At 43.9% G+C, this 12,773-nt stretch overlaps 1 protein-coding gene across 2 annotated transcripts in view; it reads left to right on the forward strand.

The window, feature by feature from the left end:
- Positions 1-12,773, forward strand: part of PPP1R16B (protein phosphatase 1 regulatory subunit 16B) — a 397,098-nt gene that overhangs the window by 285,668 nt on the left and 98,657 nt on the right. For both annotated transcript variants that reach the window (XM_086932266.1, XM_086932265.1), the window contains one exon: positions 6,369-6,514. In XM_086932266.1, coding sequence (XP_086788392.1) covers positions 6,369-6,514 — 146 coding nt within the window. The remainder of the gene's footprint in view (positions 1-6,368; positions 6,515-12,773) is intronic.

Genomic DNA, 12,773 nt, shown 5'->3' on the forward strand with positions numbered 1-12,773 from the left:
ATTCATTAAATATTAATTACTAATAATTAATGTTTTAATTGTGTTAATTCTTTAAGGAATATGTTTTAAGTGTTTATAGGGGAGTATGGTGTGAATTACATTTTTTGAAAATATATTTTTATTAATATTTATATAATATTGAATCAAAGTTATTTTACACTGTTAATTGTGTTAATTAATTTAGATATCATTGTTATTATTTTGTTTGTGTTAATTGTGATTAGCTAATTAATTAAATGTTAATTAGTTATGTCAATTTATTAATATTTTAGACTATTGTAAGTGACGTTTATAGTGGAAAATAGTAGGAGGTAAATTAAATGTAAATAATTAATTATTTTTAAATTAATTTTTATTAAATTGTTGGACTGGGTCTACTAAATTATTCCTCTATGATATCCAACACTTTCCCTACTGTTCCACTCATTGGAGTGGGAATAGTAATTTTTACCTTCCCGCTATCCAACACTTTCCCTACTATTCCACTGACTGGAGTGGGCATTGTAATTTGTACCCACCCACTATCCAACACTTTCCCTACTGTTCCACTCACTGGAATGGAAATGGTCATTTTTACCCTCCCGCTATCCAACACTTTCCCTACTGTTCCAATCATTGGAGTGGGAACAGTGGAAAATAGTGGTAGGTAAATTAAATGTAAATAATTAATTAATTTTAAATTAATTTTAATTAAATTGTAGGACTGGATCTACTAAATGATTTCCTCTATGCTATCCAACACTTTCCCTACTGTTCCACTCATTGGAGTGGGAATAGTAATTTTTACCCTCCCGCTAGCCAACACTTTCCCTACTATTCCACTAACTGGAGTGGGCTTGGTAATTTGTATCCACCCACTATCCAACACTTTCCCAACTGTTACACTCACTGGAGTGGAACAGTAATTTTTACCCTCCCGCTATCCAACACATTCCCCACTGTTCCACTCACTGGAGTGGGAATAGTAATTTTTACCCTCCCGCTATCCAACACTTTCCCTACTTTACACTCACTGGAGTTGGAATAGTAATTTTTATTCTCCCGCTATCCAACACTTTCCCTACTGTTTCACTCACTGGAGTGGGAATAGTCATTTTTACCCACCCGCTGTCCAACACTTTCTCTACTGTTTCACTCACTGGAGTGGGAATAGTCATTTTTATTCTCCTGCTATCCAACACTTTCCCTACTGTTCTACTCATTGGAGTGGGAACAATAATTTGTACCCTCCTGCTATCCAACACTTTCCCTACTGTTCCACTCACTGAAGTAGGAATAGTAATTTTTACCCTTCCGCTATCCAACACTTTCCCTTCTGTTCCACTCGTAGGAGTAGTAATGTTTACCCTCCCGCTATCCAACATATTCTATACTTTTGCACTTGTTGTTGTGGGAATACTATTTTTATTCACTACACTATGCAACAATTTTATTATTGTTCCATTTAATGTAGTGTAACATATTAATTTGCATAAATCATATTAATATTATTATTTAAATTATTGTATATTATTTATTTTTAATGTATATACTATGTTTACTTATATACATATGTAATTATATATATATATTTTTTTATATTTTATCATCAGGAATATTAATTATTTTTAACATTATTAAGTTAATGTATATTTGTTAAAAAAGAATGCTTTTTTTACATGACATTTATTATTTTTACATTTTAGGCTTTTTTACATTATTTTAACTATGTTTTATTTAATTGTGTTTATTAGTTAATTACTTTTATATTAGTTTTAATATATTTTAAAATATCAATATTTTAGTTACAGATATTTTGAACAACGACATTTTGTACTTGATATTTTGGTACTTACCTGTTTGTAGATAGGTATTCGATATTATGTCCCTCGATATTTTTGCTTCAATATTCTGGACACTTAGGGGCCTATTAGGATGACGGGGCGGACTTTGTCCGCCCGTCATCCTAGCGGGGAATGGGACTGCCCGCCATAAGGGCGGGGGTCCCAGGGGTGGCATTAGGATGGGCCCGCCACTGTGGCGGACACATCCTGCATTTCTAGCATTGTGGCGGGCGGAGCGCTCAGCACCGCCCGCCACAATGCTAGAAATGCTTGTCAGCATTTGCATATACAAAGCGGCAGGCACCGCGCGGTGCCTGCCGCTTTGCATATGCAAAGGGAAGGGGGGTACCATAGGTACCCCCCCATGTGCACCCCCCACCTGTACTTTACTCTGGGGGCCCACAGGGGGCCCCCAGAGTGAACACTGCATGCCTTTCTGTGGCGGCATTGCCGCCACGGAAAGGCATTGAGACCAGCCCATTGTGATATGGCGGGCGGGGTCTAACAGACACCGCCACCATGTTACTGGTTTTACACCCCGGCCGCAAGGCGACCGGGGCGGAAAACATGCAGGCGGTGTTTGTCACCGCTGCGGTCCCCTCCGCCATCGTAATATGGCGGGGGGGAATGCAGGGAAGGATGGCGGGCGGATTGCCTCCGCCAGGGTGGCGGTGGCCACCGCTAACCTGGCGGAGGCAATCCGCCCGCCATCCTAATGGGCCCCTTGGTATTGTGTCCCTCGATATTTAGTCACTGATCCGTGCAACACAGCTCGGTTGGAGAGATCTAAGTGCGCATGTCGGTTTGGCTGTCCTTAGACAAGCAGCCAAACTGACATGAACACTTACAGTGCACACTACTCCTCCTCCCCCTGCTGTCATCATGGCCTCTCTCGTCCTAGATTCAGCTGAATCTAGCACCGTAAGTGAAATTAAATGACAATAAAATGGTTTTATTATCATTTAATTTTTCACGTTTCCCTCTGCTGCCTCTTAGCGGAGGGGTCAATGCTCCTCCGCTGAAATGAAAGAGCTGCCACTGGGTATCAGTCTAGGCTGCTTTTCCAGCCACAGGGGAAAACAATCGTATAATGTAAATGTACGTGTCTTGTAAAGCGCACTGCTGCCGTGAGGCGTCGTGGCGCTATAGACCGCTGGGGAAACCGTCCTGGCTATCCCTGTGAGATGGTCCCTACTGGGTATCTCCAAGGTGAAACCAGGCATCCCCGGCGAATGTGGGGGGGCGTTGTAGAGATGAGGCAAGCTAATGCCCAGAGTTGCCGAGTGTGATCCCTGGTTAGAGTAGGCACCGAGGCGAGAATTATCGAGTCCACTGACCCTGGTCCACGACCCTGCCGCGTCGGGAATTGAACCCTGGTCCCGGCCGTTCTCTGCTTCCGAGTCTGCCGCCTCTAACCAGTGAGCCACACCACTCCACTAATCAGTATTAGGGGCAACCCAGAATCAGGGTCCCTTTTTAAGAACTGTATAAACCATACTCTGTACCTCATTTGGATGAGAGCAATAATGGGGCATCCACCATAAAATGGCAGCTGTCTTGTCCACCCTACTCGAGATTATCCTGCATCATTTACATGTTGAGGTTTTTTTTCCTCCAATATCTTTGACACCAGGAAAACCCCTGGCAGCAGACCTAATACCATTGGTAATAGCATCAGAGAAGTAGCCCTGTTTAGGTTCTGCCCAGCACCACCGCCATGGTGGTACTGAACAGGAGAAGTTAAGAAATGTCCTAGTGCACTAAGAGAAATCTATTAGTGCATAAGTCATGTTAGCTCTGTCTTTTCCAGAGATGATATCCCTCTTTGGGGATCTGTCTTCGAAAATTAAATGAGTGACAACAGATACGCTGTTATGTCTGCCACACCCGCTGCTAGGCAGCCTGCCTGCCAAACGCCAAATTTGTACTTGGGCAGTATGCATAAAGGAACTGGGTTGAAATAGTCACAGTCGCAAAGGTAAGACACGTGAAAGACTTAAAGAAATCAGAGACGCAGACCCTAGTAAGGAGCCGGATAATTTGGATCTAACAAGGCTTTGCACTGTCCAAATGTTGTGCATACCTTAATTCATCACATTCTTCCCATATTTCCTCATTGTGTGCCTTTTACAAGGTTGTCCTTTTACTTTACCTTCTTTTTATGTTCATGAGCAGGTCACAGTAGCCGTCCCTGGTTTCTGAAATGTCGATCATGGATGGTTATTTGGACATGGTGTTCCATGGATGAGACTTAGTGTGGCCATCCATGTTTTATTGTTCAAACTCTAGCAGACTTGTACATGGGTGCTCAAAGACAAGTAACAACCATTACAACAGTGTTTTTTACAACACAATGCCTTCACCATGAATCCAAAACCACTCAATGCTTTACCGCGCAATGGTTTACTGTGCTTAGATTTTGCCACACATATGACTTTACCACACATGCCTTCACCACGCAAGGTATGTATATTTAAGGCAGGTGTGTTTGTATGTTTACATAAGTATGTACAGCCATGTGTGGTAAAGGCATCTGCGTGATACAGGTTTGTTGTAAAGGCATGCATTGTATAGTCAAATGTCCCGCCCAGACTGTTCGAAAACACTTTTTCCACTATCTCATGATTCTGTTCTTAAACTCCATGCCCCATCACATGAATCTAAGCACAGCCCATAATAGCTGTGTCAAGACAGTGTGGTCCTGTTTGTTCTAGTTCTGCCTGTACTTTCTGTGGCCAAGGATGTAGCAATGCCTTACAATTCTGTTCCTATGCATTTTTTTAATTTTGTCAATTTCTGGAAGCAAGATGTGACTAAGGAAAGGAAACCTGTTATGGACAACTTTCTAACAAGTTTATTAGAATTTTCCCAAATGAATTGTAGGATGTCAATAATGTACGGGAGAATACCTCTGCTTGTCAAAATAAATCTCTGCAGTCCTTTTTATGTGTGCCACATAGACCCTGCTATTCCCTTTCATGGCGAAATCTCTGCCTATTCCCTTCGTCCTTACTGCCTACTTTCACTGACTTGCTATTTTGTGGGGTAAACCCTACACATTCCTCCCTTCTTTTCTTTCATCCTTTCTTAATTTCTATCCTAGCAGCCCAGTTGGTTCTTCCCTGTTCGCACTCAACTGTGTTTTTTTTTCAATACCCCAGTCCTTTATCCCTGCCAACAGCCTAGTTTTTGTACCACACCCTAAATCCTAGTACCTATACCCAAACCGATATTCTAGCATGTATGCCCTGTGTATACCCCTGTGCCTCAATGTCTGCCTTTGCCTTTGCACTTTGTCCCATACCTCTTTACTAGACCCTCTACTTAGTATGTTTCCACCTGCCTCTACTGTAACTCCTTTACACCTATCTAAACACCAGTGCCTCTGCTCCCGACAACTTGTCTGCCTTTCTAATACCCTACTACCTCTACCATGCCTATTATCCCTACCGCTACCTAAACCCCCTGCCTAACTCATGGTGTCTCTCCTCTAAGTTCCCACAGAACCTCAACCCACATCTGTGTGCTAGTATACATATGTCCCTTCACATTTATTCTTGTAACACTACCCTATCTATGCACAGTATATGTAGCCCTTTTCTGTAGCTGTATCCTTATGTACAACCTAGTTATCTACCCATACATACTACACTGAGTGCCTCTTCCCATTAGTACTTCTACTATTGCATATGTTTCAGTACCTCCTGTCCCTTTGCTCTCCATTTCTCAAACCCATTTTATCCTTCTACATTTTCTTGTCCCACTCTCTCCATGCTTTGTCAAATTTCCTCATAGTGTTAAATAAAAAGGTTGTCCTCATTTATAAAAACTCCACAATGGCCTTTCACTACATGTGGTTGTCAGAAGGGTGCACTCCATTTTGTTTTTCCTCTAAAATGAAGGGGACCCATTTAATAAACAATGTATTTATAATGAAATTCATGCAAGCCAACTTATTCAAAATGGCAATAGTGTGCATAATTCAGACAAAAAGTGGATGGAGTAAATAGAAGCAGGAGAAGATAGATAAATTAGATAATGTAGTTGGGAGGGTGTCCTGGAACGTAGTCATATTCCGTCTTCACACCTCAATTTATTTCATCCTGACATAACATTGTCTTCTTGTTCTGTGTATAGCTGATAATTCAGTCCTGGAACAGTGTACATGGGAATTTTATACTGCCTTGTGGTTTTGTATGTACAACATGTGCTCTTCAGTGTTAACATACTTTAGAATTCTAGCCTGTTACAGTGAACATATGGTTACAAGTAAGCTTTGAGGTTCTTTACTTACAGCTCTTATTTTTCATATGCATGATTGCCTCTTAGTCAAGTCAAGAATTGTATTATTTTAGACTTATACCTTTACACTGTTTAAAATATAAATTCCTTACTACATGCACATTACAAGCCAAAAACAAAGCGTGCTCACTAGTCTTAAAACAACTTTGTGCTTCTGTCTCTCCAACGTCATCTCTTTTTCGAACAATTATTGCTTATAGGCCATATAAATGTAACACACATTTCTGGTTCTCCAACCTATAGTGCTGTATTGACAACTTCGAAGAGGTCATCAAGCTGCTCTTGAACCATGGTGCCAATGTGAACTCGAAGGACAACGAGCTATGGACTCCACTTCATGCTGCAGCCACATGCGGGCACATCAACCTGGTGAAGATCCTCATCCAGTAGTAAGTGTCTCTTTACTCTTCTTCTGGTGTCATCTTCGTCAGTTACTTACATGGTCACTCTTTTCCTCTTCCCTGCCTTTCCTCATGTCTTTCCTCATGTCTTTATTGCCAGAGCAGATGCCTTTATCATTTCTATCACGGCCTGAGTGTCCTTTTGTTTACAGCCTTCTATACTGGATGGGCAAATGTAAATGTAAATGTTTTTGTACTTGTATAGCGCGCAGCTACCCGGACCGGGTCTCCCGGCACTTGTACTCATACCGTTACGAACCCTTCCTGGCTTTCCTTGTGAAGTGTCCACTCCTGGGCACCCCCACGGTGTAACCAGGCATCCCAGCGCTGTTGGGCCATTGTGGAGATTAAGCAAGCTATTGCCCAGAGTTGCAGCGTGGGACCCATGATTAGAATAGGCACTGAGGCGAGAATATCAGGTCAGAGGAAATTTGAGCCCGAGACCCGCCGAGGCGGGAATCGAACCCTGGTCCTGGGCCAGAGCTCTGCATCAAGGTCTGCCGCTATAACCATTGAGCCACACTTCTCCACGTTTGACTCCCACATTTGCTTCCTTTGCCTGGCACATCTGATTCCTCATTACAACTCTTATTTTTTCCTGTGGGAGCCAGTTTGTCTGTTGTCAACACATGGGTGACTTCATGGTTGGGGATTGAAGCGATTGGGTGTTTGGGGTGCTAGATTAAGGTTGGAACCAGAGGAACTGTGGTTGTTGGGCATGAGTTCTATTGCAAGATTCGGAAGAACTATGCAGAGTTTGATCCAGATGCTAAGAATAAACAGAAGAGCTCTGTGGAAGCAAACATCTAGAGTCAGAGAGAAATTGAGAAGCTTTCAATAATGTGATCTGGAATTACAGTGAAAGTAGCACTGTGAGATACAAGGCATGAAGACATAGGTATTATACAGGAGAGCTATTAGGAATTGAATGTTAGATTCAAGTAGGATAATGAAGAGTTGTGTGACTTAATTTTCTTTAATCAACTCGGAGACATAAAAACTCTGTGAGTTCAAGATGTTGGTTTTTCTCTGCACGTAATATTTTAAGATAGGTACAGGCCCAATGTATTTATTAGCAGTCTGTCTTTGGTGCTGATGAATATTACATTTACCCAATGCCACGGTTGTCTAGCCATATTTTCACTTTTTGTTTTGTGAACTCATTTTATTGGCCTTTCGCATGACATTTCCATGCAGAAATAGAGATCGCAGTGACATCGAAAACACTTTGTAAAACAATAACAATGGCAGACATAAAAGATGCACTTCCCTCCTTCCCATGACCATCACCTTAACTGTGGTGAACAACTTGGATAACTGGCTATAAACACCCTACCCTTGCTCCAAAACCCCAACCCACCCAACCTCCTCAACACAGGCCAGCTGGAGTAACGACTGCTTAGGTGAAAGCAAAAGCACACAGGAGAGCGTAGAACTAGCTCCGTCTAATCCACGACACTGGCAGTTTACACCACGGGACCGTCAGCTGGGGCCAATAGGCTTCATCAAGGTACATCGCTACCAGTGCACTCATGCCAGCATTCCATAACACATCAGGCATCATCCCAATGTGATTAAGACACCTCTTGGGATAGTGGTGGAGCAGGCTCCTCCTCCCCCCCTGGTACAGAGTCCCTATGTGAGGTGAAATCACCCCTTTAAAGCTCCTCCAGGCAACCCTTCCATGCTCTAGTTACTTCCATGAACCCCTGACCCCTCTTGGCCTCTTGAGGAGCACAACACTCTTGTATCCCCCATAGAGTCAATTCCTTGGACCACCGACCAACAATAGAGCCCGATGCAGCCTTCCAGTTGTGGGTAATCAGATGCTTGGCGATTATTTGGTCCATGTCCAGGAACTCGGATGTTACCTTGTGTTTAGATGGGTGTGGAAATAGACCCAGGATACACATCAAGAGTGAAAGGGTAATATTCTGGCCTGTGACATCATTGAAAACCTCAGCCGAGCCATTATATGCAACCATCTCGCCCTGAGCTCCTTACACATGGGACATGTAGCCTGAGCAGGCGGGGAAAACCTATTGTTGCATTTTGGTGTGTAGTATGCTCTTTGCAGGATATAAAAATTAATCAGCTTAAAACATGCATTTCTGGACACGTTTGGAGTCTGCTCCAGTACCTACTCCCAGGCTTCCTCCTCGATTGCAGTCCCTAGATCTGTTAGCCACAATCCCTTAAAGCTACTAAAGGTGTCTCCAAGTCAACACCTGAGACTTCAGTAAAGACTCGTTACTAGCCTATTTTCCCCTGAGTAATTGCAAAGTAATTTGCATCCTAGGTGTATTTTAATCTCCACCAACTCACCCAGCCAGCAGCGTCTGATTGACTCCACCAGTGCCCCGAATAGGAAAAAGTGGCCCGTGGTATGTTAAAATCAGGAAATGACAGCAACATTTCAGCTCTGAATAAATCATCCAAGCATGTCACCACCCTTTCCACCCACATGGAGAAATTATGTTGATGATGTCGTGGGAGAAGTAAAGATACCCACTTCGGAGGTCTATCCGACGAGTATGGAGTGTGTACCCGAGTTTTCTGTAACCAGCGAGTCCAACAGTACTTGGACACTCCCCAGATATCACCCAAGGACACCCTTACTCGCTTGGGCTCTAATAAGAACTGGGCCAGCCACTGCCATCAGGAACCACCAGCAGCATCCTGGATCGTCGACCGCCACATGAATCCGTAGTGCTACCCACATGTTCTGTGGCACCCAATAGTATGATTCAATGTCAGGGACCGCAAGTCCCCCACTCACCGCTGGTTGTTGCAGCTTGACAAGTGCCACTCTATGTCAACCCGCAGACCAAATATTAGTCCGTCATGATAGGTAATAAATATGGACCGTCAATACAGGTAATAAAATTCAAAGTTGTTATGAACAGTGGGCCCCAAAATGTCTTCCATGAGTCCCCTAAAATCCGTAAGATCACACTGCTTCTGCACCTCGTCTATGGGTAATAAGCAGAACACTAATACAATGCAAGCGTGCAAACTTTTCAATATTCTTCAGCCAGTAAAAGGTTTTTGAAATAATATCCGTTTGAAACTTGAGAATGCTTCATGTTAACAAATGGTGATAACATGCCCAAGCACGCAACTGCTAAAACTGGCAAAGGCCAAAGGTATGCTGACTTTCAAAAGATTATAAGTCAAATTGTTCACATCACAAGAGTTGCAAAGCAGATGCACAGCAATCACACACACAGTGGTAGCAATTGCTACACCTAGTTCATGTTCGGTTGCATTCATGTGCCACCCTTAAAGCAATGCAAAGTAGCCTTTGGCGGCAGCTCCTCCGCTAAGGCGGAGGAGCGTCACCCCATTTCTCTCCGAGCAGTTCAAAAAGGAAAAATAAAATGATAATAACGCGATGTTATATAATTTCATTTTTCCATACTGCAGTGGCTCAGTTTGTTTCATGCAGGGCGAGACTGGGCTGGCTGAGTTGGGGGGGAAGGGAAGTGGTGGGCACTCTCTAAGTGTGCATGACAGTTTTGCTGGCCGTCTTGGGCCAGCCAAATAGTCATGCACTCTTAGCATGTTCTCAACCCGGCTGTATTGTACCGCCTTGGTGGAGAACAGGCACAGGCTCCCAGTACTTTTCTGACCGCCAAACTAGGGCGCTCAGACCAATCACAAGGCTGCTGTCATGCTGGTGACAGGTGTGTTGTGATTGGTTAGGGGAGGGAGCCTGGGTGTTCCTGCTGCAGGAAGCCATAAGAGAAGAGGATGGAGAAGAGGACGGAGGAGAGGCGGCAGCCAGCCGTACCCAGGTAAGTGCTTATTTTTCATCTGCCCCCCTCACCACACTACCCACATATGAAAGCAGCCACCACCGGTAGTCTTATCGTGTAGATCACTTCCATATTGCATCTGCAGCAGGCACTAGGATGGTACTGGTCCAACCTTTTATTTGTTTCCACACATCTCGTTACCACACGGACACCCTGCCATTCATTAATCAGTTGCAGCAATTTGAAATACATATTAATGACCTGGGTATCAAAATAATTCATATCCATAGAACAGGGCCAACATCGGACACTTTTTAGGTCGAGCCTAAGATCTGTTGTATGTACCTTGTGGGGTCCGTCTCCTCCTACGACTTTGGATTGGCTTTTGTGTGTATCTTTCAAAAATCGTAGCCTGCAAATGGATAATGGTTGATGCATGTCCCACCTTTAAAAAGAAGTTAACTCCCACAGAGTATTGGCGCAGGAATGAGCAGGGACGCATACACAGTCCCTACGCACGGAAATCCAACTAACTGAAATGCTAGTGCATCTGGCTCATGTTCTATTTTACTGTAGACCCCAATGGTCCCAGTGTGAGGACCGGGCTTGGATTCTTGGTCCCCAGCACTCTACTACTTCACACATTCACTCCAGCAGGACAGGCAAGGTGATGACAATAATACTCATTACCGGACACCACTTGCCTGCTTTCCACACTGTGCATGCACACACAGACACTGTAGACCCGTTCCCATGGGGTCAAAAGACTTCATGTGACTCCGTCATTGGAAAGCAGTAAATTATGAATCCACTAGCAACACTTGTACCCAACAAAGTTAGTGCAGACACGTGGCTGCCATTTTAAAAACCTAGGCTATTCTATGTAGGTTTAGCAGGAACATCTGTAATAAAACCTGTATAGATCTGAGGTAATGTAAACATTTCATTTTCTCTATGAAGAGCTACACAAATGTATTAATGATGTGATTGCCGTTAGAAATAGCAGAATCGCACTCCTTACGTACAGTAAAATAAGTAGAGAAGATCATGCTTGAAAAGAATAATTTGAAATTGCAATTAAACATTTGCACTTTAAAATGGCCACATCTTTTCCTGCTTCATCTGCAGCCGCTCACTCGCCGCCTAATCAGGACTTTCCTCGCAGTGACGTGGCACACCGGGAGCACTCTCCCCCCAGTAGGCTGATCTTACCCACATGTGGCGGGGCAGTTCAACACGCTGCTGTGTTGCGCCGTGTGTGTGCAGAAGGTGTTGCACAGAGACACACCGGTCTTCTGTGGCCCTTTGCTGGGACCATGGGGAACCTGCAGCTCCGCTACCTGCAGCATATAGCAGCCAAGAAGAGCTGCAGCATATAGCAGCCAAGAAGAGCTGCACCAAGTTTCGGGACTTTTTGGCCAAGCAGGTCAGTGCCACTCTACCACCTCGTCCATGCAGACAGACCTGCTACCTGCCAACCCCAAGGATGGCGGGCTCCAGTATCTGGTCCCCTGTGCTTTTGTATTCGGCAGCTCTTGAAATATTTTCTACACAGCACCTACAATATTTGCAATCGGCATTCACCCACACAGAGATCAGGCTGCACATTAGTGCAGCTTTATCTCCGCCTGATAAATGTTACTTTGATACTTAGTGAATTTAAATTGTGTTTGCTTGAAAGCGATGAGATGGTGAAACAAGGGCTTTAAGTAAACCAGGCCCTCCGGGTCCATTTATATTGCCTTTAAGGCTTTACAGAAAACCAAAGTACATTATTCTGAAAAAAAATCTGAAAAACACACTCTTGAAAGTGCTTTTAAAAATGAGTATGTATTAAGGTGTGATGAGGCCCTGTCCTTCTGGAGCACCTGTGGTCACACAGAAAATGTTTGGCTGAGTCAGACATTCCATCATTGTGGGAGCTGACAGGGTCTCACTCAGAGCCTACAGGATCCAGGAGACCACTGTGCTCCTGCCCTGCTAAACTCAAGTTTCCACACTCTAGTTTGAGTGTGGAGAAGTGCAGGGGTTACACAGGCAGAACCTTCACTGGCTCCACCGGCATAAACCCTTCACTAGGCGGCCACCCACACAAGACAACCAGGTCACAGCCACGCACGCCAGGCCCTAATTAGGGAAGGGCAACCATCACTCGCTTTCCCTAAGCTTGCTTGACGGACACAGCAAGGTTATGCACAGTGCCCCCCGTGGGCAAGGTGAAAACCCCTGCGCATCAGGACCCTTGATTTTTGGTTTTCTGAAAGCAATCTTCTGCTTTGAAAATGTGTTTACAGAGAACCACTTTGCAGAGAAGGAGTATCAAACATGGTGCCAGTTTAGTGAAGAAGGCATGAGAGGCTCAGAAACGGGAAACGCACAATGGTCCCCATGCACAAGGTGAAAATTCCCTGCAAATCAGAGACAGGGCCTGATTCACAAAGGTAAAGTTACATGTTTGTGCAAGTTTACACTTTGTCAGTATTCACAAA

This window comes from Lissotriton vulgaris, chromosome 7, assembly GCF_964263255.1.
Source record: "Lissotriton vulgaris chromosome 7, aLisVul1.2, whole genome shotgun sequence".
In the NCBI taxonomy this organism is placed as follows: Eukaryota; Metazoa; Chordata; class Amphibia; order Caudata; family Salamandridae; genus Lissotriton; species Lissotriton vulgaris.